Below are 27,817 nucleotides of genomic sequence, written 5' to 3' on the forward strand. Positions count from 1 at the left end.
TCTTCCCAAAATCTAACATACATACCATGAAGTTGGGTGGTCTTGTTATCAGGAGATTAGTTCCCTTTAATCAAGCTCTCCTGGGTAAATGGTGTGGAGATTCAGGAGGGAAAGACATCGCCCTTGGCAAAGGCTAGTTTCATGTCGGTTTGGGGAAGAGAGTGGCAGTTGGTCTACCCATCCGGTTTCTCTTATGGGAGGAGTCGGGGTGTGGAAATCCATTCAAAAATGATGGGATGTCTTCTCTTCTCACATCAGATTCAAAGTTCGTGATGGCAGATGTGTTCGTTTCTGGGAGGATCTTTGGTGTGGTGACCAGCCATTATCTCGTACATTTCCCAGATTATATAGTATTGCAGTTGATAGACATGCCTACGTAACTGACTGTTATCGGCTTGATAGTAGTGGGATTATGTAGGACGTGCACTTTCGGCGTTCATTTCAGAATTGGGAGATGGACAAGGTATGTGTTCTTTTGGATCTGTTATATCGGCAGGAGGCAGTTGGCAGAGGTAGTGATTATCTGACATGGATCCCCTCTTCCCATGGTTGTTTCGAAGTTCGATCTTTGTTCCTATGTCTATCTAACTTTGATAGCCTTGACTTTCCATGGAAGACCATTTGGCATTCTATGGCTCCAACTAGGGTGGCATTCTTATGGGGTAAGATCCTGACGATTGACAATTTGAGGAAGAAAGGTAACTATTTTGTTAATTGGTGTTGCCTATGCAAACAAAATGGTGAGTCAGTTGATCATATCCTCATGCATTGCCCCGTGGCTTACGACTGTTGGAATCTTATACTTGGTTTGTTTGGCATGCGTTGGGTAATGCCACATTCTCCTAAGGATTTGATTCATGCTTGGAAAGGATGTCATGTGAGAAGTGTACGCGATTACTGGAGAATTTTTCCACATTGCGTATGGTGGTGCATTTGGAAGGAGAGTAATAACAAAATGTTCGAAGGGAAGGAGTCGTCCACGGCGACGCTGAAACTTCATATTATTCACTCTATTTTCAGTTATGTGAAGAGGAGTTCTTGCTCCTCTTCCGATGATTTAATCATTTTTTTGGATTCTTTGGGGCCTTAGACCCCAGTTCCACTTTTGTATAAGGGAAGCGTTCCCCTTTTGAACGTCTTTTTATTTAATTCTTACTTATCAAAAAAAAATAAGGATGTATTGTTCCTGTGCCACCTCTGGCTAAAAGTAGCACGAGTCTCTTTTTCAGGGAATGTGCACAATCAAGCATTTCCATGTCTTTGTTCCTCCACGAGATCTTGATAGTGGGAGATGAAATTCTTTTAAGCATTCTCCTCACTCTCTGTTTATCATAGCAATTTCAGAACCAATCCAGTGATGACTCGTATGAAGCCTTTATTCCAGCTAGCAGTAGACCCATGAGTCCACTCAATAGCTCTTCTGTGAGGCTGGTTGATATTTCAAGACTTCAAGTTTCCCATGATGCCCCAAATTCAACTACTATTTCCATCTCTAACCTTCCACTTACACTGCAAAATCTGGAATTTCATGGGTAAGAGTCAGGCCACTACTCAAAATTCAAAAATGCCGAAGTGTGATATTGTGACCCGAATTTGGTTCCGGGTCATGTTGTCAACCCGATGATTGAGCTTAGGGTTTGGAGTGGGATTAGAGAGAACACTGAAAATTGCATAAAGACTGTGAGAGTGAGAGCTAGGGTTTGGGGGCTGAAACTTGCAATCTCTTGATTTTGCTTATTGAAATCTTTCCCTTGGACGTAGGCACAACTTGTGTCGAACCATTTGCGTCTTGTGTTGTGCTTGCTTTGTCATGTTTCATGATGGTTTCTTGGTTCGTGGCTGTTTGTCATAACACAAAGCCCAAGTTCATTTCATCATATGGGTTCAAGGTCTCTTATGCTCAACATATTTGGACCAAATAGACCTTATGGGAAATCCGGAATCAGGGAAGGATCCTACTCATTTGTGAAAGAATGGATATGGACCTATGATCACAAGACCTTATGCGAAATCCGGAATCAGGGAAGGATCCTACTCATTTGTGAAAGAATGGATATGGACCTATGATCACAAGTTCCCTCCAGCATGAGAATGCTTTGAGCATCAGAACTATCACTGCCACATATTGGACATCGCAAGTTTGCCACAACCACCTCCACCTCCACCAACAGCCACCATTAACACACAAATCGCCTCCACCCCAAAATCCACCCATCATCACCACCACCACTACTAATTCCATGGTAAACCCCAACAGCAAGACCAACACTACTAACTCTTAGCCTCTTTGTGTCAACTTCACTCTCAAAAACATCCACCACCAACTATTAACACCTCCTACACTGACATCATAACCAGCACCTCCTCCAAACAGTAGGCGTTTATATTCCAAAAGTTAAAATTCAATAGAATTCCTTTACTACTTTTATTCGCTATCTACCAAGCACATCCTAATATAAATTATTGAAATCCCATTTGGCAATCGATTAGACAAGTCAAAATTAAAACCAAATTACCAAAAAAAAAACCCAGATGAATCGATTTAGTTACATACCAATGACCTGAAGAAGTCGTTGTGATGGAATCTTGTCAGACTGCCGAGGGGCTGATGGAAGCTTTACAGCCTACATCCCACAAAGTAACAAATATGCAGATTAATCACTCTATACTCAGAAACATGTAATAAAAGGTGTGTGGCATGTTTGAATAATCAAACTACTGAATAAATTTAATATTGACCAACAATCACAAATTCTCAACCTAGTTAAAAGAACAAAATGGAGGTAGATGGACAGTGATGACAGTCATCAATGTAATATATCTGTTGACAACTTTGACTTTAGAAGCATGATGACAGGCATAAATATGAAGAAAGTCAACCAAGCATGAAAGAAACAATAACAAGTGGTATTCACACTACCACAGGAAGTTATTATTCGTGTCATGTGGTGAAGCAGGGATTTTGACTTAGTTAATTTAAGTTTTTTCTTTTCTTTTCTTTTTCTTTTACTCTTTTTTTATCATGAGCTACTGAGATTAATTTTATCCAAGGGTGAGTAAAATTTCTTACAGTTTGAAAGTCTAAATAGAGATGCAATTTCTCAATTAAGTAGTATCTTCAGATTGAGAAACAGCAGCTTGAGAGCTTTGTTTGAGTGGAACTGCATTTTTTGAATCTTCTTCTTCTTCTTTAACTTCTTTTCATTCTTATTCTTCTTAGTCAGTTCTCATCTATAATCATTTTTTTCAATAAACACTATATATATATATATATATATATATATATATATATCTCCAAGGGTGGTAAAGTTACGTTAGTGAAAAGCGTCTTGTCAAGCCTTCCAACGTATTTTCTTTCGCTCTTTCGGGTTCCAGCCTCAGTTGTTGGCCGTCTGGAGATGTTACAACGAAACTTCCTTTGGGGGGGTCGTGGAGAGGAGTTTAAGTATCATCTTGTCAAATGGGAGCAGGTTTGCAGGCCTTTTCAGTTGGGCGGGCTTGGGATTAGGAGATTGGCCCCCTTTAACAGTGCTCTCCTCGATAAGTGGCTTTGGAGATTCGGCAGTGAAAGGCATAGATTATGGAGAAGGGTTATTTCCTGTCGCTTTGGGGAGGAGAGAGGGGGGTGGTCAGCTAGGCCAGTCAGGTCTGCTAGTGGAGTAAGGGTGTGGAGGGCCATTGGAAAAGGATGGGACGAGTTTTCCAAACATGTTAGATTCAAAGTTCGGGATGGAAGATTTGTCCGGTTTTGGGAGGATCCCTGGTGCGCGGATAGGCCTCTGGCTCTTTTGTTTCCAAGGTTGTTCAGGATTGCTATTGACAAACATGCTATGGTTGCTAACTGCTATCGCCTTGATAGCAGGAGGTTATCTTGGGATGTGCGATTCCGGCGATCTTTTCAGGATTGGGAGTTGGATGATGTCACTGGCTTGTTGGCTCTCTTGTACAAACAGGAGGCGGAGGGCACTGGTGTTGACTCCCTGTTTTGGGTGCACTCTTCTCAGGGGATGTTCCAAGTCCGGTCTTTTTTTGTATGCCTTTTTGGTTTTCATGGCGCTTCCTTCCCGTGGAAGACGGTGTGGTTGTCTAAGGCACCTCTTAGGGTGGCATTTTTCGTGTAGACTGTAGCTTGGAGCAAGATTTTGACTTTGGATAACTTTTTTTTTTTTGATAAGTAAAAATAATATTAAAAAAGGCGTTCAAAAGGAGAACGCGTCCCAATTACAAAAGTGGAACCGGAGCTAAGGCCCCAAAGAATCCAGAAAAGTAATTAAATCATATGAAGAACAACAAAAGCTCCTCTTCACATAATTGAAGAAAGAACGAAGAATGTAAAGTTTGACCGTTTCCGTAGGCAACTCTTTTCCTTCAAACATTCTGCTGTTTCTCTCCTTCCAAATACACCACCATACGCAATGTGGTACAATTCTCCAGAACTAGCGAACGTCTCTTCTCACTCGACAACCTCTCCAAATATGAATCAATTCCTTAGTAGATCGTGGCATAACCCAACACATGCCAAACAACCCAACAATAAGATTCCAACAGTCAATCGCCACAGGGCAATGCAAAAGGAGGTGGTTAACGGACTCCTCGCCATCCTTGCATAGACAACAGCGATTAACTATACAATTGCCCCTTTTTCTCAAATTATCAATTGTCAGAATCTTTCCCCACACAGCAGCCCAAACAAAGAAAGTCACCCTAGTTGGAGCCACAGACCGCCAAATAGTTTTCCACGGGAAGTCTCGATTAACAAAATTTGACAAACATAAGAACAAAGATCTAACTTCGAAACGACCATGAGAAGAGGGAACCCAACTTAAAACATCATTACCTCTGCCAACGCCCTCCTCTCGATACAGAAGATCCAAAAAAACACATACCTCGTCCATCTCCCAATCCTGAAAAGAGCGCCGAAAATGCACATCCCATATAATCCCGCTGCTATCAAGCCGATAGCAGTCGACTATGTAGGCGTGTTTATTAACGGCAATACTATATAATCTTGGAAAAGTACGAGAAAGTGACTGATCCCCACACCAGAGATCCTCCCAAAACCGAACGCAACGTCCGTCATGCAGTTTGAATCTGATATGAGCCGAAAAAACATCCCATCCTTTCCGAATAGCCTTCCACATCCCTACTCCTCCCGCTAGGGTAACCGGACGCGTAAACCAACCTCCAGCCTCTTCGCCAAACCGACAAGAGACTAGCCTGCGCCATGGTCGATGTCTTTCCCTCCCAAATCTCCATAACCACTTACCCAAGAGAGCTTGATTGAAAGGAACTAAACGTCTTATACCAAGTCCACCCAATTTCACAGGCTTACAAACATCCTCCCATTTGACAAGGTAGTACTTGAACTCATCGCCCTTACCACCCCAAAGGAAATCCCTTTGAATTTTTTCAATCCTGTCTGCAATGGAACAAGGGATTTGGAACATAGAGAGAAAATAAGTGGGAAGGCTCGACAAGGTGCTCTTTATAAGAGTAACTTTACCCCCTTTTGACAAGTATTGCTTCTTCCAACCTGCTAATCTCTTCGCGTACCTGTCAATCACAGAATCCCAACTCCCCACTAAGCTAGAAGAGACCCCTAGGGGCAAATTCAAATAAGGAATAGGGAATGAGCCACTTTGCATTCAAGGACTGCAGCTAAAGAGGAAATATCAGGAACATTCCCTACTGGGACAAGCACACTCTTTGTCACATTGACCTTTAGCCCGGAAACTGCCTGAAAACAAGTCAGAACACACCTCAAGTGTCGAAGTTGAGACACATCAGCATCACAGAAAACCAGGGTGTCATCCGCAAAAAGTAAATGGGAAATCTCCATCTGATGGTCTAAATCTCTACCCACTCTGAAACCCTTAACAAAACCAAGGTCCTCTGCCCTATGCATCAATCTACTTAACCCCTCCATAACAACAAGAAAAAGGAAAGATGACAAAGGATCACCTTGTCTTATACCTCTAAAGCAACCAAAGAAACCGACGGGAGAGCCATTCACAAGAACTGAAAACTTGACAGACGAAAGACAGGTCTCAATCCATTTCCTCCATTTACTTCCAAACCCCATTCTTTGTAACAAATAGAGTAGGAAATTCCAATTCACATGATCATATGCTTTCTCAATGTCAAGTTTGCATAGAACTCCAGGAATACCACTCCGCATTCTGGAATCCACACATTCACCAGCAATAAGAACTGAATCAAGAATTTGTCGTCCGCCAACGAAAGCGTTCTGGGAATCCGAAATAATTCCATCCATAACTTCCTTCATCCTTAAAGTGAGCACCTTAGCAATGAGTTTGTAAATGCAGCCCACCAAACTAATAGGACGAAAATCCTTTATATCTGAAGCACCTCCCTTTTTTGGAATATGGGCAATGAAAGAAGCATTAAGCGATTTCTCAAAGACGCCAAAAGAATGAAACTCCTGAAAAGTACCCATTACCTCATTTCTTACAACCGCCCAACTTTCCATCAGAAATCGCATAGTGAAGCCATCAGGTCCCGGAGCTTTGTCCCCATTACAGCTTGAGAGAGCTTTAAGACCTTCTTCTTCAGTGAAAGGATTCTCAATCCTATCTCTATCAAGCTCAGAAATAGCCTCAAAATGGAGACCATCAAGTTTGGGCCTCCAATCTAAAGGCTCTGTGTAAAGCTTCTAATAAAAGGAAGCAATACCGTTACGCACCTCTTCCTCTCTCCACAACTCCTCACCATCCACCCGAATTCTTCCAATATGATTACTCCTCCTATGAGCGTTAGCTAACCGATGGAAGAATTTTGTGTTCCGATCACCTTCCTTTAACCAAAGAGCCCGGGATTTTTGTCGCCACGAGATCTCCTCCATACTAGCAATCTCAGCAAATACCGCCTGACAAGAGACTCTCCTGGAACGAAGAGATTCCATATCCCTTCCGGCCTCCTCAAGACGATCAATCTCTGAAAATTCAGCAAATACTCTATTCTTCCTCCATTCCAAATTCCCGAAGACATCCTTGTTCCACTGCTTAAGAGCTAATTTGAGAGCCCTTAACTTCTTTGCAATTGTGAAACTGGGCGAGCTTGAAGAAGTGACTCCTTCCCACCAAGAACTTACTTTTCCTTGGAAATCATCTGCACGCAACCACATATTCTCGAATCTAAACGGGGAAGTGACCCTTTCTAACACCGCTTGAACAACATCTGGGAACTTCTCTTCCCAATCCCCAGAAATTAAAAATTTGTCCAGCCTTGATAAAGTTACTGGATCCCTACCATTGGACCAGGTATAAGCTGCTCCTTCCATTGGTAAATCAACAAGAAGATGCTCATCAATAAAATCAGAAAATTGATCCATTTCCAGAGATCTTCTTCCCCCTGTAGACCTCTCTGACGGGGATCTAACAGCATTGAAATCCCCTCCCAGGCACCAAGGGAAAGACCATAGTCCTTGGACATGGCGAAGCTCCTCCCAAAAGATAGATCGAACATCATCAACAATTATTGTTGGATAACTTGAGGAAGCGAAGACATATTATTATTAATTGGTGTTGTCTTTGTAAGTTAAATGGGGACTCAGTGGATCACCTGTTGCTGCATTGTCCTGTGGCTCATCACTGTTGGAGTCTCATTTTTGATTTGTTTGGTATTCATTGGGTTATGCCTCGGACATCTCGGGAATTGCTGGATATTTGGAGGGGCCAATGGGTGGGGGCTCAGGCGAGAGTCTTCTGGAGTGTAACCCACTTTTGTGTTTGGTGGAGCATTTGGAAAGAGCGGAATAGAAGATCTTTTGATGGGAAGGAGTTCTCCATTGGGGTGTTGAAATTCTCTATTATTTGTACTCTTTTTTGTTGGGGTTGGGGGAGAGATTTTTCCTCCATTGAGGATATTGTGGACTTTTTGGGCTCCTTGAGATCATAGTTTCAGTTTTTTGTATAGCTTGGGACACATTCCCCTTTTGAACGCCTTTTAATACATTTTACTTATAAATAAAAAAAAAGTATAATATGACACTAGTTCAACTGATCTGCACCAAAACTTCAATGAAAAACCTCTAAATAACTCCCATAAACCTTAATTTCATTCTAAACCCTCCTATAAACATAAGTTACATAACCCTTATCCCTTAATATTGTTCCAGATCCTGCATCAGAAACACAAAAAATAAAAAATAAAAGAGAACTTACAAGTTTGTTGAACTTCTCAATTGTTGACAACGGTATGGTGCCAAGTGCAATGATATTCCTGGATCCCTCACTCTTGAAAAGGGAAGCAAAAAAATTATGAAAATATTGATGATTAAATATTGGTATACAAATAATAGATATAAATTTATCATTGAATCAACAAATGAACAAATTTCATTGATTCGAATTTGCAGAACCATATAGGCCAACATTACCATAAGAAACACAATTATAGGCTGAAGCAACACAATCATGCAAACAAAGACATGCGTATATGAATTTATGCAAGTGTGTGTGTGTATATATATACAAGGGGCTGCCGAGAAAGTACATAAATTATCAGATACAATACCGTACATGAAGCTGCCAATATGATTTTTAACAAAATATACCTCATGAACCCATGTCCTATTATCCATCTCAAGTAAAAATAAAAAAAAAAGTTATTAAAAGTATCCACACTACAGTAGTATTATTTTGGAAATGCCCAGCAGACAATCACCAGAAACAAGCAACACTAAATGGCCACTAGATTTTGAGCAAACAAACGCCACGGGCACCATATTAAACAAGTGATTCAAACAGGCCACATTCTAATAATAGATATGGTATGGTCCATTCACAAGAGAGTTGTTACAGGTACTGTGTTTCAATTGAAATAATCCGCCCTGAAAAATTGTTCATTATGCTAAAAAGTCATAAAACCTCAAGGAATCATCCCATTCATTGCCTTATGTCACCCTCCCATACATTCACATTTCACTCAAAACCATTTTTAAAGGCTTACACACAAAAAAGAGATAAAAACATTCCTGCAACGTGTAACTATGGCATTGGTTTTGTTAGGTATATGAGTCATGTGTTGGCAAATTCCTTCTTAAATCTTGTGTTGTAATGTGCCAAAGTGTCTTATCTTAAAGTGTCTTAAAGTGTGTGAGTACATCTGTTGAAGGCAAAGCAGAAACAGAATTGCAAAAAACATGGCATGAAATTCGCATCCTCAATCACACATCTAGGGCACAAGTAAATTGACCATAGAAGACCTTATTTGATCAAGAACCGACGAAGTAATTGTTGAACTAGATACTCGAATTAAAACTAGAAGACAATTACAAAGTCAAATAAATAATTTGTATTATCTTTCACAGGATTAACCTAAAAAAATATTGATGAAACCCTAACAAAAAGTGATTAGATAAATGCAGTGCAAGAAGAATTTCAACACTTTGTTGGGAATAGTGCTTGGACACTAGTTCCTAGACCTAAAAATACAAATGTTATTGGAAGTAAATGGATATTTAAAAGCAAGTTGGATGAGTACGGTGTAATAGCTAGGAATTAAGCTAGACTAGTTTCACAGGGATAAACATAAATTAAAGGCATAGACTTTGATGAAACCTTTGCACCTTTTGCATGGTTAGAGTCAATTAGAATACTAATAGCCATATCTTGTCAATGGAAATTCAAACTATAGCAAATATATGTAAAAAATGCATTTCAAATGACATACCAAACGAAGAGGTTTGTGTAAAACAACCTAAAGGTTTCGCAGATCATGAACTGTATAGGCTTAAAAAGGCACCATACGGTTTGAAACAAACTCCTGGAGCTTGGAATAAAAAAATTTAACTATATATTTATTAGCACAAAAAATTTTAAAATATATGTAGATGATATGGTTTTGGTTCCACATCCGACAATAAAGCTCATAAATTTGCATAAAAAATGATATAAAAAACTTTGAGATGAGCATGGTCGGTGACTTAACCTTCTTCTTAAGATTACAAATCAAACAATTAGATGATGGAATTTTTATCTCACAATCTAAGTACGCTAGAGAACTAATGAAGAAGTTTGGGTTACAATCAGCCATAAGTGAGTACTCCTATGAGAGTGAGTACTAAGTTAAATAAAGATCCTATTGGAGAAAGTGTCAATGTTTTTTTATAAAGAAGTATGATAGGTAGCTTACTTTTTACAATATTGTTATGAGTCAGAGGCAATCTAGTTAAATGATGAAAAACAGTGATGAGTTTGTGAAATAAACTTCATGATCAACAGAACACTTCTTGCAGTTGCTAAAAGTTTTATGCCTCCACAAAATCTAATACTTTAGATGGTGCTACTTTGCCTCTGTGTCCTCAATTTCAAACACCACTGCTCCCATTCCCAAATTCCAACTTAAGTTGATACTCAAGGCATCTATCCACTCAATTTCTATAACTTCCTTTAAATGATATGACAGCCATCTTGTGCACACTTTGAATCCTCGTGGATCCAGAGTTTGGATGAGTCTTTATCTGGCCATTTCTCTAAACCCTTGTACCTCAACATTTAAGGAACTCTTCCATGAGTTACATTACCAAAAACAATACTACTGTTCCATTTGATAATCTGTCCAGTTATGTGCAACATCGTCAATACAAAAACATTGATTGGAAATTACCCCAGAATTGGACTTCATTACATGGGTCGTTGTAAAATCCATTATCTGCCCTCTGCTTCAGCCTGTATAGAACTGCCTACATCCTTTTCCTTATTTATGACACCATATACATCAACTTCCTAGTTCCATGTAATATATTTAGAATGTAGTGATACAATTAGTAATGCACTTGCTCTGTTAGATCTCCTTGTGCATAACCAAAGTTACAAAATGAGAAGCTTTCCCATCCGAAGTAGCACCTCTCATTCTCTGTCAACTTTCAAACAAGTGCATTCATATGCAAACGGTTCTATTTGTACTAGGGGTAGTCAGTGGTTTCAGATTCTACGTTATATTTCATTTGATGATGATTTCTGCCTATATACATGGCTATATTTCTTCCACATTACATCTCAATTTTCCAAGTTCATAAAGAAGTGAACAACACTACCCAATTTCGTTCATAAAAGCTTCTCCTCTGATTCTGTTGAGGTGGCTCAAATTCTTTGGGTCCATACCGATGTGTGTGGGTGAATGGTGCAGAGAAAAAGGCATGTATTGGTGATGACGTGCTCGTGTTGCAAGTTGGCCTAGGCAACTGTTCAAAGAGAAGAAATGAATGTGCAAGCGATCTCTCTGTGTGTGTGGCGGTGGTCAGTGTGTAAAAGAAAGAAGTAAAATATTGTGTGTGCATTTAATGAAGAGTGACAGTGCATTGTGCATGAATAAAGAACAGTACAAGAGAAGTAATTCCTAAGACGGTTATAACTTGCCTATAAATATAGGCATGACAAGCAATGTATGATGTGAAGAGAGGAGTGAAAAATAAGGTGAGTGAAGTATAGGGAAAAAAGAGAGAAAAATATAGTGAAGTTATTGAGAGTCAAGAGTGAGCGTATTCCTTTTGAAGGAAGTGTGTCTTCTCCTAGTGAGTGAGTGTGGAATACCTCTCAGTAATCTGTTGAAGAGTAGTAATCTTCTCTTTCCTTGAATAAAAATTAGTGTGTAATTTCCATCTTATTTTTCTGTTGTTGCAATTGCATAGTTATATTTGTAGAGTGAAATCTTGGGCGGATTAATTCCTAACAAGTGGTATCAAAGCTGATATAAAGGGATTAATTCCTAACAAGTGGTACACTGATTCTGGTTGAGTAATTTTGCATTGAATGACCTTTTTTTGATAAGTAATTTCATACCAAATGTCTCAACACTCAATGTGTAGAATAATGTTGCTGAACCTATACTTAAAGAGCTGAGGCTGCTTGTGTCACTTTTTTGCTCAGCCTTCACCTTGTGGTGAAACCCCGTGCAAGATGAGGCAAGTCTCAACACAGAACCATGAGTGCCTCTTAACCACAGTCAACACATTATAAAAGCTAGACTTGGCATATTATTTTGGCATTTACTGGAAGAAATCTAGCCAATACACTTAACTGCTGGCATAAATCAATTATAGAGAAAAATAAATAAATATGGAAAATCAGCAATTTAACCGACCAAATTCCTTTTAGATGTACAATATGGATACTTAAGCTTCCTACACGTATCTGAATTCTAATCCAATCCTAAGCTTCTTTCATTTCTGGTTCAACAAAATGTTCATAAAGTTGCAGGATTTTCATTGCTTCCACTGTTCCAGTTAAAGAGAATTTAGTAGGGTGTGCACTAGCAAAAATGCAATCAAAGTTAGGGTCATCCATTGAAGCTTTGTGAATTCTATGCATGCTAGTATTGCTTAAATGTCAAGAAATTGAACGGAAGACATGGGAAATGTTATATGCATCACTTACCAGAAAAAGAAGACGAAAATTGGTGACAAACAAAGTACCGGCCTCATCAATATTAACAAGAACAACACCGCAACCCTAGAAGCAAACCCAACAAGTTCATCAGTCTGCTAATATAGCCAATAGCCAAACAATGAAAATTGAAGGAATAAAAGAACAGTATTAACAAGAACAACACCGTAACCCTGGAAGCAACTAAACAAGTTCATCAATCTGCTAATATAGCCAATAGCCAGACAATAAAAATTGAAGGAATAAAAGAACAGTATAAATGCCTTTTATTTTTTGGTTGATAAATACTGTATAAATGCTATATAAATAATTTAGCTGTATATTATAATTGATGAGGGTAAAACAGACACTTGGAAAGAGGCAACCATTGTGAAAACATGAAAAGGTAAAGTCAGCCAGCTTCATCTTGTCTTTACTTTTTTATTATCCTAACCCTGATTTTCAGCAATTCCATTTCATTATCATGTCCTTTCTACATTCCAGTGGTCTCTTTTTTCCTTTTTTTTTGATAAGTAATAATTGAATAAAAGGAACGCGTCCCTTATACAAAAGTGGCACCTGGATCTAAGGACCCAAAGAATCCAAAATACATTCCAGTGGTCTTTATTTCCAGATGTAATCAATAGCTTAGTGTGGATCCTTCATTTTGTGTTTCTTGAATCCTTATACGGGAAAGGAACTTCCAGTGGTTTATGATGAGGGTATTTGATTTCTGATTGAATATTGCAATTACATTTATAGTTTATTCCTTGCTGAATTATGATCCGGTCCTTTAGTGCAATAGAATTTCTTTCCCAAGTCAAATTTGTACGCCATCATAATTGAGGCAATTGCAACAAGATGGAAAGGGGATTCCCTTACTCTTGAACACCACCTAATCATCTAGCCCAGTTCAGCAGCATGTTAAAAAAAATTACACTGAATACAGTAACATTAGTAAACATTCTGCCACACCCTCCCATTTATATTAATTAAATCGACAAACATGTGTCCGAACTGTCATATGCCTTTCAGGAATATCTAAACCCTCATTTAGATCCCATTTTGCATCAAGATGCTAACCCTCTGGAAGGGAGAGGGAAAAAAAAAAAAAAAACAAAAAAAGGTGCCTTCTCAGTTATCACTCAGTTTCATCAAACTTACAATTCTAACTTCACTTTACCATGCAAATTTCATTCCACTTAATCTTCTGTTAAGTTGACTAAGACAAACAAAGACAACATATAGTTTGAGCCACAACAACTTCAGAATTCATCAATTGTTAGTAACAGAAATAATTTTCAGGAAAAAAAATCCAATTTACCCGTAATGTTGGGAATATTCATTAATTTTTAAGAAATTTTGACAAAATTCAAGAAATTCCCTATACAAATCAAGATATATGTAATATATCAAGAATAATTAAAAAAATAAGTAATAAATCAGCAGGTAATTCAACAATTTGGTTCGATATAATTCCAGCATGATTTTCTTATAACTGCAATTATTTTGAATTTCACAACTTGCTCTATTCAAAACTTAATGAAAGACTTCGAAATACAGATACAAATAATTTTTTTGCACCAACCCTATAATTACATCCATGTAGCGCACAATTGTCATCAATGTCCAAGAAGATTTGAATAACAATAGCATTCTTGAAGGAGATTAATATACACTAACCTCTACTATGACCTTTTCGGCTTCAAGCAAAAATTCCAATACCCCTTGCGGAACAGACCTCGAAACAGGCTGCCAATTGCAGAAAATAGAATCAGTTAACTACAAATTCAAATATGGATGTATAAAAACGTATACATATATACACACATAATATAAACGTATTTGCATATAGTTGTATGTGTGCGAGAATTCAATAGCGAGCCCTAGAATTAAATGGTATAAAATACCTCAATCTTGGTCCATTCAAGGGCGTCCCAACTTCCCGCGCCCTCCAACTTCTCCAACTCAGTGAGTCGAGATTCCGAGTCACGGAGAGAAGTGGCTGGTCCCGAGCGCGTTCTGGGTGTGGCCATGCGGCGACTCGAGCTTGTGCAGAGGGAGAGTTGTGGAGAGAGAAAGTGTCGTGTAGAGAGAGATAACGAATGTGACTGGGGGAATTTTCTCACCTGACGTTCAAAGAGAGAGAGAGAGAGAGAGAGAGAGAGGTGTTTTTTAACCATCGGAACTCCGGGCTTCGGTTTTGGAATTGGGTCAGTAGTCGGTACAGCGTGAACTTGCCACGTCAACCACGGAGATGCGACCCATGTCACGTGGAGAGTCCCAAATTTTTAAGCAATAATGGTAGATTTTATTTTTTATTTACAAGTAAAAAGAGTAAAAAGTTAAATTATAAAGGGGTTGAAGTCTGACACTTCGAAAATTCATCGAAGGTATTAATTACTGGACTATCGAGGTATCTACATAGGGATGTCAATTTAGATTTCTTTTTTCTTTAATTTTTATGATATATTTAAATTTTAACTGAATTTTTTTTATTATACTCCATTATTGTTAAATATTTGACCATATTAAAAAATTTGTTTTAAATTTTAAATATGTATATCGGAGCGTTTCGAATCCACCCACCTCTGATGTAGGGTTGTTAAATCGAGTTTAAAAATATATTTTCATTGTTGAGACAGGTTTTAAAAATAAGTATCTGGTCCGACTAATAATGGAGTCAAAATTTTCTTTTTCGAGAAGTGTCATTTGATGATTGATAAAATTAAAATCACAAACGTGCTATATCACTTTATGTAAGAAATTACACTAAATTTTGTTATTTTTGAGAATGGTATTATATTTGGATTATATATTTAAATTTTACAATTTTATAAAACTGAAATGGACGTGAAGTTTTAATATACGAGAGGTTGAAAGAGAGTGCTAAAAAATTAAGGAAAATATTATCATTGTCATATGTTTATTACAAAATAATAAAAATAATCAGTAATTTCATCTCAAACATTACATTAACATTAAAAAGCCATTATTTTAAAATTTTATCAATCAAATAATTTAATATGGACACAGTGCTTTTTACTTGAAAATGAAAATGGCACAATTACCTTGTAAACAGTAAGGATGTGTTTTTTTTCCAAAATTATGGGAAGGATGTGTTTGCTGTAAGAGGTGGGAATAGAAAAGAAATAATAATATTAGTTTCGAGAAGAAAAAAAATCAAAATGGGGATAATCATGTTTGGTTGATTAATTATTGAAAAAAAAAAGGTAAAAAAATATCGGTTGTAGCACTTAATCACGTTTGGAGAAATAAATGAAATGAAACAAATTTAATGAATCTCTCCTGTTTTCTCCAGACTAAATCTAACGGTTGATATTAAGACACGTGTTCACTTACCTATACTACACCGTTTTGGCACCAAACGGAAGTTTTGTGCTTCTTTTCTCTCTCCTCCTCCTCTTACTTTCTCTATCTACACCCCCACCAACGAACGCCGGTCGTCTTCTCCGTCGCAGGCGGTAGTGACTCCTTCTCCGACTCCGTCTCCCGTGGATATATATAGTTAATAGCCAATATTTAGGGGGAGAGCCCATTTTTTGCAGTGAAAAAATGGCATTCATAATTTCACAGTATTGTGTGGAATCAATTTTATGGGAGAGAGGAACCGTGAAAATACCAATTTCCAACTCCATTGTTATGTGATCTTTTGATTTGAGAAAATAGCAATTTCAGGACGGCAAGTTTAGGTGTTCTTTTGTCCTTTTCTTCTGTTCATGTTCATGTTGCCTCATATATGAATATATATTAATTTCTTCTTCTTCTTAGTTTTTTTTTTTTTTTTTTGGGAGATTATTTTTATATCAAATGAGAGTTATCAGAGACTTTTATGAACACGATGAACACGAGTAATAGGAAACTCTTGCCTTTATAGTCTTAAAACTCAATTTGTTGATTTTCTTTTTTTTTTTTTTTTTAAAAAAAAATTGTTGAGTTCTATCCTCAAATTAGTGAAGTCCTCTTATTCTTTTCTTCTTCTTTTTAATTTCCCCATTTTATCTATGTTTAAAACTTAAGTCAATATTTCCTCCATTCAGTGTAAATTTTCGGACAGTGGTGGAGTATTTTTTTTTTTTTTTTTTGGGGGGGGTACGGGGGGGCTTAAAATCTTCAGATCAAACATCACAAAGCAATTAGAAAGGAGGTTGGGGCAGTCACCGCGGGAGACGGAGTCGGAGAAGGAGACGTTACAGCCTACGGCGGAGAAGACGACAGAAAGTTCGTTGGTGGGGTGTAGAGAGAGAAAGAAAGAGGAAGAGGAGGAGAGAGAAAAGAAGCACAAAACTGAAAACTCTGTTTAGTCCGTTTGGTGTCAAAACGGTGTAATATAGGTAAGTGAACACGTGTCTTAATATCAACCGTTAGATTTAGTCTGGAGAGAGCAGGAGAAAGATGGTTTATGGAGAGGATCCGTGTCCCTAAATAAAATGAAACTAGTTTAATGAATTTATCACTACGCCCTTTCACATTTAATAAGTGATTTGACAAAATTTAAAGATTATACCAAACATCAAAGCAAAGTCACTATTTGAAATACCAAGAAAGGATTAAAGAAAATAAAAACATGCCCTAATACTCATGTTATATTTTGATTTTATCATTAATAAAATAAAAACAAAATTGGTATCAGAAAGTGTAATACCCCTAATTTAAAAGGAAAGGTTTGGAATTTATTTTATTGTTTACATTATATTTTTATTTATTTAACTATGAATTGATTTGTTTTAATTGAAAATTTGTTTATATTTCAATGTGAGTTTATTTTGTTTTATGTGTATGTCTTATTTTAATTTAATTGTTCATTGCTGTGATTTAATTGCATTTAGTTATTTAATAGATTTAATTGTAGTTTTCCTTTAAGTGGGTTAAATTAGTTATTTTAATTAGGATTAAATGCTTTAATTGATTTAATTTAACTATTTAGGTGATTTAATCTAATTTAATATAATGGTTAATTATTTGAATTTAAGTGTTAATTATTTTCATTTAATTGTTGTTTTAATTAGGGTTGTGTTTAAAAAAAAAAGTCATGTTATAGCCGTCGTAGGAATCTAAGTAAGTTGGATGGGCCGGTTAGGATTACAGTTAGGTCTTGCATTAAGCTAGGGTTTAGTAAAATCTTATAAATATATGTGAGATGTTTGGTTAGGGTTTTAGAAAAAATAACAAAACCAAGTATACGTCTGTGGAGGCAGAGGAGGAACAGAAGAACTTTTGCAGTAAGAATCGCCGAAAAGCTTAGAAGAAGACGTAGAGATTTTTAAACAAAGGTCTCAAAGGCAAGTTTTGTCCTTACTCTCTCCTTTAAGCTTTGTGTTCTTTGCATACTCGATAGTTCCAGGATAAATTACATGTTTTAAAAAGGAAAACGTTATCTGTTTCATGGTTCAACTTTTAACTGTGACAATATGTGGTTTATATCTGTTATATCGTATAAACTTGTTGCTTGCATTGTTCTTGGTTTAAATCCATCTTAGTATTGTATTAAGGACTTAAGCAAGGGTTGGTAGTATACTGGTACTCAGTTACCAGTTCTAGAAACCAAAATACTGAAGTGCCGAAGGTGTAAACGATGCTAGAATGCGAGAACAGAGAGAAGAAGAGGGAGAGAGCCGGCTCTCCCTTGGAGGGAGCCGGCTCTCCTTGTAAAGGAGGCGGCTCCAAGGAATTAGGAGCCGGCTCCAAGGCCAATGGAGGCTGCTCCATGGTTTTTGGAGCCTGCTCCATTTTGGTTTTTCCCAGTTTTTACGTTATATTGATTTTTCTTTTGGTTTTCAGTGAGACAGGTTCTTGGGTATGGAAATTTCTAAGTTTATAATAGGAAGTGATGGATGGTTTAACAGGGGTCTGATGTGGAATTAAAGTTAGAAAGGTGTTGAGTCTGCTCCATCTTTACCTCTTCCAGTTTTCACGTTTTACTTCTTTTCTTTTCAGTTTGCAGTAAGGAAAGTTTTCTGTGGTTTTTTTCTGAGAAGAATAGATGTTGTAATGGATGTTTAGAGACTGTTCAGAGGAAGATTTAAGTCTAAAGGGATAGTGAACATAGAGTTAGACACCGAGTTTTAATTGTTGAAACTATATGAAAATTGTAAGTGCTTGGCAGACTTATTTGGTTTTGGATATATTGCTTAATCATAATAAAAATTTCTGTGAGAGCTTGTCCATTGCTAATTATGTATTCGTGGAATGGAACACATGCTAGAAATCTATAGTTTGCTAAAGATTAATTGATGGTCAAATTGTAAAAGCTAATGCAACAATTTGTTGAACAGGAGATTAAAGGTATGATAAATTGCCTAAATTTATTATACAGGTTAAGGAATTAAGTAAGCTTGTATTTGTTTAGGCTCTGTTAATTATGAATACTGGGAAATAAACATATATTTACAAACATAGCTTCACGGGGTCAAGTATTGGTTCCTGTGATGTGTTTCTATGAGATGGATTCTATGTAACAGGTTATATCAGCATGTTAAGATTGTATTTATTATGTTATCATGCTTATCCTGGAATGGTTGGAATTAATATTTATATTGTCAATGCTCCCTCAACTACTGGATTTATTTAAGCATATGTGATAATGTATTCTAAAATGCTTAGTAGGGAATTGTTGATATTGTTATTTAATCGTTAATACCTTATCAACTGTTGGATGGATGAAATTGTATGCACCGGTATGGGACGGTGTCATACTAGGTTTGGATTAGCTCAAATTGCTAAGTCCTACCTATTTTGGAGTAAGGGCACGGGTTATAAAATACAATCCTCCTTATATGTATAAGTCGGTACGGTTGAATACGCCGAGTGACTTACTGGATTTCTTGTGGATGGTTAGAAACGGAGTTTAGATATATTTTTATGTTACCGTGTCATGAGCTTGAGTCTCAGTGTCGACGGTTAGAGTGCATATATGCAGTTGGATGTGTAGCTGACTGTGAAGGTTGAGGTATACCCTGTTTAGGTTTAGGTACTCATGTCCACTCAGGTGCGTATTGTGTGATGCCTTCTATCCAGGTTGAGACCCCCTTCATAGCCTAGCGAGAGTCCAGTAGTTTGGATATATTTATGTACGGATTATTAGTTATTGTTGAACTATTTAGTATGTACATGCGTATCGAGTCTCTGCTTGGATTGTAGTAGGGTTGGTAGTATACTGGTACTCAGTTACCAGTTCTGGAAACCAAAATACTGAAGTGCCGAAGGTGTAAACGATGCTAGAATGCGAGAACAGAGAGAAGAGGAGGGAGAGAGCCGGCTCTCCCTTTGAGGGAGCCGGCTCTCCTTGTAAAGGAGGCAGCTCTAAGGAATTAGGAGCCGGCTCCAAGGCCAATGGAGGCTGCTCCATGGTTTTTGGAGCCTGCTCCATTTTGGTTTTTCCCAGTTTTTACGTTATATTGATTTTTCTTTTGGTTTTCATTGAGACAGGTTCTTGGGTATGGAAATTTCTAAGTTTATAATAGGAAGTAATGGATGGTTTAACAGGGGTCTGATGTGGAATTAAAGTTAGAAAGGTGTTGAGTCTGCTCCATCTTTACCTCTTCCAATTTTCACGTTCTGCTTCTTTTCTTTTCAGTTTGCAGTAAAGAAAGTTTTCTGTGGTTGATTTTCTAATTTATTCTGAGAAGAATAGATGTTGTAATGGATGTTTAGAGACTGTCCAGAGGAAGATTTAAGTCTAAAGGGATAGTGAACATAGAGTTAGACACCGAGTTTTAATTGTTGAAACTGTATGAAAATTGTAGGTGCTTGGCAGACTTATTTGGTTTTGGATATATTGCTTAATCATAATAGAAATTTCTGTGAGAGCTTGTCCATTGCTAATTATGTATTCGTGGAATGGAAATACATGCTAGAAATCTATAGTTTGCTAAAGATTAATTGATGGTCAAATTGTAAAAGCTAATGCAACAATTTGTTGAACAGGAGATTAAAGGTATGATAAATTGCCTAAATTTATTATACAGGTTAAGGAACTAAGTAATCTTGTATTTGTTTAGGCTCTGTTAATTATGAATACTGAGAAATAAACTTATATTTACAAACATAGCTTCACGGGGTCAAGTATTGGTTCCTGTGATGTATTTCTATGAGATGGATTCTATGTAACAGGTTATATCAGCATGTTAAGATTGTATTTATTATGTTCTCATGCTTATCCTGGAATGGTTGGAATTAATATTTATATTGTCAATGCTCCCTTAACTGCTGGATTTATTTAAGCATATGTGATAATGTATTCTAAAATGCTTAGTAGGGAATTATTGATATTGTTATTTAATCGTTAATACCTTATCAACTGTTGGATGGATGAAATTGTATGCACCGGTATGGGACGGTGTCATACTAGGTTTGGATTAGCTCAAATTGCTAAGTCCTACCTATTTTGGAGTAAGGGCACGGGTTATAAAATACAATCCTCCTTATATATATAAGTCGGTACGGTTGAATACGCCGAGTAACTTACTGGATTTCTTGTGGATGGTTAGAAACGGAGTTTAGATATATTTTTATGTTACCGTGTCATGAGCTTGAGTCTCAGTGTCGACGGTTAGGGTGCGTATATGCAGTTGGATGTGTAGCTGACTGTGAAGGTTGAGGTATACCCTGTTTAGGTTTAGGTACTCATGCCCACTCAGGTGCGTATTGTGTGATGCCTTTTATCCAGGTTGAGACCCCCTTCATAGCCTAGCGAGAGTCCAGTAGTGTGGATATATTTATGTACGGATTATTAGTTATTGTTGAACTATTTAGTATATACATGCGTATCGATTCTCTGCTTGGATTGTAGTAGGATAGAACTTGTTCGTGGGCCTGACCCACTCTTATTTTACAGGTGTACGTCAGTTCCAGGCTTGAGCTTGTTCGTGTGGAGCAGAGACGGTCACTCATTCTTCCGACGATGTAGGATCTCTTTCCAGATGTTGGACTTGGATTTTATCTTCAGTTTTACTTTGATTCAGTTTGGGATTTTTATATTAGGGGTCCACTAGAGATGGATTCCCGAGTTGTTAAAAGATTGGAGATTTTGGATTGTAGGATTTTAAGTTATTAATATTTTAAGGTTTTTATATTGAGGATTTCTTTTATAGTTTCTTTCCGCTTATTCTTTTATTTCTTAAATCATTTTTGTAATCTGTGTTCGTTTAAAATACTTTAATTGTTTGGTACTCCTTGGTTCTGTGCTCGGACTTGATCCCCCGTGGCTCTAGAATTGAGGGGTATCACAGAAAGTTTCATTAAATTTGTAGTCTTTTTCTTTCATTTTCTTCAACAAATAAAATATTTATATTAAGAATAACAAAACCTACTCATCATACCTAACTTATATCCTTCAAAATCATTTCATTTCCTTCCTTATCCTTAAAAAGTACATACCAAACACAACATATTATTTCAGTTCATTAGTTTTTTTTTTTTTTTATTCTAGTGTTTGTTTTCTCTTAATAAAACAGTGGAGGGTGTGTGTTTTCAAAGAATAATAATGTAATTTAAAATAAATAAATAAGTGAATTAAATACTAATACAATAGGTAATCATTTACAGTTATTTGCTTATTTATCAAAAGAAAAAAAACTCTATTACATTTTTTTCTCAAAAGATTATGAACAACAGTTAGGTCCTCACTAGTAAGGATTTACACCATAGTCACTACTGATATGAACCAATAATAAATGGACACATTCTATTTTAATTATCAAATCTGGTAATTAAATCACCATCTCTAATTTGGTGGGTGGGTATCTACCCACCATATTTGATTTGCTGGTGCCATCCTGTGAAATACTCCTACGAATGAAACCCTGACTGAGTAATTGCTGAATATGATCCATCAGCTCTGACATCTCCACTGGTGCCATCATGTATGGTGCCCTAGCAATAGGTGTAGTGCCTGGAGCTAAGTCAATCACAAAGTCTATCTCGCGACTAGGTGGCAACCCTGGAATCTCCTAAAATACATCCGGAAATTCCTGTACAATTGGTATGTTATCCAATGCTACAGCAATCTCCTCCTCTGTTTCATCCTCCATATCGAACAAGTATGTGCTAGTAACCCCGTTAGAACGTGGCATAGCGACGACGTACAAATCCTGACCAGGTATGGTAAAAACAATAGACCTATCGTAACAATTAACTTGGGCATGGTAGTCAGATAACCAATCCATCCCAAGTATCACATCATAAGTGTGCATGTCCAAGACCGATAGGATTGGCTAGAAATCTGAGTCTACCAATATCTAGTGTCACAGGCCCATCACTCTCATGTAAAATGGCAGTATTGCCTAAAAGTGTAGAAATACCCTGAGGTCTATCGCATACTCGCGTCGTCATCCCAGATAAAGTAACAAAAGCTTTAGATACAAATGAGTGTGTAGCACCCGTATCAAATAAAACATGACCCTTTGAACCATGAATAAGAAACATACCCTCAACAGCCTGAGGTGCCTAAACATCATGTGGCATGGGGTTATACACCTTGCCATAAGGTAACTACTGCGGTGCCTATCCCTGAGGCTGTCGCGGTGCTGGTAAAGCCAGATATGTCTGTCCCTGAATCCATGGAACCTGTGAAGCGGATAAAGGTACCGGTGCCCTTTGTCCCTGTTGCACATCATGTCTCTGTTCCTGTCCTGCTTTAGGACATTGCCTAGAAGTATAACATCTACCCTGGAAAGTGTCAAACTTTCTTCTCTACAATCCATCTTACAGAATTAATTCCCACAAGTTTCTTGTATAAACTCGTTGGTAATCGTCCCGTCTCAACACAACGTACTTACAAGAAAATTTTGTTTGCCTGTCCAAAAACCAATCACCCCACTATGATAATTGTTAAGGCTGAAATTCGCGCAGTCCGATACGATACCGTTTTCTTGCAAGGAAGAGAGGAGAAGATCGATGAACCTTGACGGCACCGGTGTGGTGCCTGCTAAGAGCTCTCCGACCATCAAATTAGTCACGAAGGTCTAAAAAGAAGGCAGGGATTAATAATAGTTTTTTACGTCGTACCTTCTTTAATGGCTTGATGTCCTATTTATGGCTATCGATTGGAATCAAAATCGTTCTGCTGATGTCGATGGTTGACCTTATCTTCCGCTTGTGCGAAATCATAGGAGATTTATTACCAGATTTGTTGGGATATGATTTAATCATTTTGACCTCCTCCAGTTATAGTAGGATTATTCTTACTTGTTGAACCACGTCAGATTTGATTTCATTATTCTTGATAATGAAATCTAATTAATCTTATCGAGGGTAGGGTAGGTTTATATTTTTCCCTATCAATAATCATTTATTATCGCGACAATCACATTCCAAAATAGTTTTTAAAAAAACGATTTATGATAATATCACAAAAATGCTCTCTATAACACAATTGAGATACCAAAACCACAAATTCACTTTATTAAGAACTTCTTTAAATCATAAACTTCCATAAGAATAGTCATAAAGATATTCTTTAAAACTGCTACTAGTGTATGTGATTAAATCAATACCACACTTCTACTAATAATAAAATTACTCTTCAAAGAGCATTCATTCTTAAACTACGGTACCCTCCATCTTGAATGCTCCGGTATCCCCTCTATCCTGATTTTCTTCGGGATCCTTCTCTCCACTTGGCTCAGTTTCAAGCATCACCGAAGTTGTGTTGGGTCCACAGTATAATGGCCAATCTCGCACACCAGAAACCTTCCTTGGCTTATACTCTGAAACAACGTCTATTGGAAACAATTCCTTGGTCTCCAATGTTGTCTTCTTGATCCGCCTTTGCAGAGGAATCGTCGGAGTAATCTTTTTCTTCCTTGGGTCCTTCTTTGCTTTCATCACGGACCACATTCTTTTCCTAGTGCAAAACATTCTGAAATTACATAATAAACTTAACTTCAGTACGTTCTAAGCGAACCGTAAAGGAATACAACGAATCCTAAACTTAAGCTCTAAACAAGAGAATACGTTACGCGGAAGTCTTAATACGAAATACCCTAGAGACACTGAACCTAGAGTTCTCTGATACCAACTGTGATACCCCTCGATTCTAGAGCCACGGGTGATCAAGTCCGAGCATAGATCCGAGGGATATAAGACAATTAATATGTAAATAAGCAGGAATACAAAAAGAATTAAGAATAAAATAATAGAGCTAAAAAGAATTCTAATATTAAAATCCTCAAAAGTCAAAACTAATAAATTCCAAACTTTTCAATATTCGTATAACTCGGGAATCCATCTAGTGGACCCCTAATAAAATCCCAATGGAAAGTAAAATACGGAAACAAAATTCAAAACTAAAAACATTAAAAGTAATCCTACGTAGTCGGAGGAATGAGTGACTGTATCTGCTCAACATGATCAAACTCTAAGCCTGAAACTGACGAACACCTGAAAAATAAGAGTGGGTCAGACCCATATGCAAGTTTTATCCTACTACAATCCATACAAAAACCCGATACGCAGGTACATCCTAAATAGCTCAATAATAACTAAAGTAGTGCATATATGAATACATACACATTATAGGACGCTCACTAGCCCACAGTTCTGTCTCAGCCTAAGTAGAAGGTAACATGCAAATCGCACGCAACATGGTCATGTATACCTAAACCTACCAGGAAACATCATTAGGTCCAGTTATCCATCCTAGACAATATACGTACCATAACCATGATCCTGAGACTCAAGCTCATATCACGGTACCATAAAGATATATATATAAAAATCTGTTCAAGGTATGTCATTCAAAAGGTTTATTGACCTGACACATATTTATAAGTAGGACTTAACTTTTGTAGTTAATCCATTTTATTTTAGAATAGGTAGGAGTTAGTGTTTTGAACTAATCCATCCCCATGATAGGTAGGTCTTAGTATTTTGAACTAAATCATCCTTAATATGCCACTGTTCCATACCAGTGCATATACATATATATAAGTAGGACTTAACTTTTATAATTAATCCAACTTATTTCAATATAGGTAGGACTTAGTGTTTTGAACTAATCCGTCCCCAGTATGCCACCGTCTCATACCGGTGCATACAATTCACAAATCAAATGATTGATGCAGTAAATGATAAATTTAATCATCAACCATACTCCAAAATAAGTATAAACAAAGTCTAATATGTATATGGCCATAAAATGCATCCAATACAAGATTTAAAAGTCATGTCACAATTGTATAAATTGCTAAATAATATTAAGCAATTTAATCCTCCAAATAGTCCAATAATTGATGCAGTATAAATAGATTAAAACATCAATTTATCCAATCTAAGCATAATAATTTTTAGATATTCAACTATGCTTAATACACTACTGAAACATGACTAACACTATCAAGTCATGCAGAGAAAAAAAAATTGCTAAATACCAGTAAACAATTTAAATTAACTGTTCACACTCAACATGCAAGTTTATTATCTAACTTTATGTTGTTACATTCCTTAGCACAGTATTGAAGTCATGCTTCACAGTATTTTTATGTTCAGAACAATTATTTAGACCATATACTGCAATCTAAACAACCTAAAAATACCCGAGACGATCAAATAGAATCCCAAACCACGGAAAAACAACAAAACTGGAGAAAGAGCCGCCTCTCAAAACAAGGTAGCCGGCTCTCCCCCATGGGGAGCCGGTTCTCCCCCTTGTGGAGCCGGCTCTACCCCTTATGGAGCCGGTTCCACACTTGTGAGAGCCGGCTCTCTCCATCTGAGAGCCGTAATTCACTTCTGTTCGTCTTCCTCGCCTCCGGCGATGTGCAAGACCCTCTGTACTATTTTATTTAAATACCTAGGGTTTAATTTATGTCTCAGAATTAATTATAAGCAGGTGTCATACATCATTGATATGAATTCAAATCAGTTTAAAATCAACTAAATCAAGATTTAAGCAAGAACATGTATCAACCATTAAACAGTTTAATTCAACGCATTTAAATTCAATTCAAACATGCTTAAAAGATCAGTTTTAACGTCAATTTAAAACCCTGGAGACTACCTAGGCATGCACAGAACACAGGTTTAAGGGAAGGAGTTAGAATAGGAACTTACCCTCGGTTTCAGTTTTGAAACCTTAAACCGTATTCTCTAGTAACTCCGGCGACCTTAATTGCTTTCACCGACCTCTGTTGCTCCTGGTTCAACCCACGAGCACGCGTTAATTATCCTTCCTTTGTTTAGTCTTTGTTCGTGGCAAAACCCCTAATTATTTCTCTCTGTTTTTCCCTCAAAACTCTCTATTCATGAATAGGGTTTGTTTGTAACCTCATGCAGGCGTATAATGTTATATTTATAGGCTTCAATACAAACCTAATTCTAATTCTAAATCAACTATAAGTCGGCTAAATCCCACAATGCGATGAACTAAAATCAAATAAAACCCTACACCTAACTATACCTAAAAACCCATACACGGATTTAAATTCCACATAAGCATATAATAATAAAAACAAATAATTCAATTAAATACATAATCAAATAATTTAATTAATTCAATTAATCAAATAATCAAATAAAATGCAATAAAGTAATGAATTAAAAATACCGAGACTATCCTTTAAAATTAGGAGTATTACAGGTGGCGGCAGCGGCGGTGGAAGTGATTAAAGGTGATGGTGGTGGTATAAAAGGTCACAGTGGCGACGGTGGTGGAAGGTGGCGGCGGTTGTAATGGTGGGTGATGTGGCGGTGTCGGAAGGTGGCAATGGCAGTGATGGTGGTGTAAGGTGCATGGCAATAGCAATTGCGGTGGTGATGGAAGGTCACAGTGGCGATAGTAGTGGTGGTGGAAGGTGGCGGCGGTGGTGGAGGGTGATGGTGGCGATGGCAATGGTAGAAGGTGGTAGTGCAAGGTGGTGATGGAAGGCAGCGGTGAAGGTGGAGATGGTGGTGGTGGCGGTGGCGGAAGGTCATGGTGGCGGTGGTGAAACGAAGGACCAAAAAATGATGTAGGACAATATTATCAAGGCAAATTAGTAAAATGAATGATGTAGGACAATATTATCAAGGCAAATTAGTAAACAAATTTATTCTTAAAAAAAATTGGGTTCTTAAAAGGAGGTTTAGCAAAATTTTCTTACTTATTTGAAATGGCCTTCTTCACCATTGGCTTTCCAGAATTTTTTTTACATATGTGTCAATATTTTCTTACTTATTTGAAATGGCCTTCTTCACCATTGGCTTTCCAGAATTTTTTTTACATATGTGTAACCGTGTACAACATTTTTTAAATGGACTTTTCAAACACTTTTTGAGAGTTGGAAGTACGCCAAAGGTTGGCCTATTTGTTTTACTTTAGGTATTCATATAGTGACTTGTATCTTTTACCAAACTAAAAATGAGATAATATGTTTAGTGAAAGGAAATAAGTATAGATATCACTATCAATTTTCGTTGATTGACCAAGAAAT

General features: G+C 37.2%; 1 protein-coding gene across 1 annotated transcript in view; it reads right to left on the bottom strand.

Annotated features, from left to right (window-relative positions):
- LOC132271138 (phosphatidylinositol-3-phosphatase myotubularin-1) overlaps positions 1-14,537 on the bottom strand; it is a 36,525-nt gene extending 21,988 nt beyond the window's left edge. The window contains exons 1-5 of the mRNA XM_059772424.1: positions 14,297-14,537; positions 14,070-14,138; positions 12,399-12,473; positions 8,184-8,255; positions 2,555-2,624 (exon numbers count right to left, since the gene is read on the bottom strand). Coding sequence (XP_059628407.1) covers positions 2,555-2,624; positions 8,184-8,255; positions 12,399-12,473; positions 14,070-14,138; positions 14,297-14,422 — 412 coding nt within the window. The 5' untranslated portion in view covers positions 14,423-14,537. The remainder of the gene's footprint in view (positions 1-2,554; positions 2,625-8,183; positions 8,256-12,398; positions 12,474-14,069; positions 14,139-14,296) is intronic.
- Positions 14,538-27,817: the final 13,280 nt, after the last annotated feature.

Source organism: Cornus florida, unplaced genomic scaffold (genome assembly GCF_030987335.1).
Source record: "Cornus florida cultivar Cherokee Brave unplaced genomic scaffold, ASM3098733v1 CherokeeBrave_3.0.0_Hap2_Chr08, whole genome shotgun sequence".
In the NCBI taxonomy this organism is placed as follows: Eukaryota; Viridiplantae; Streptophyta; class Magnoliopsida; order Cornales; family Cornaceae; genus Cornus; species Cornus florida.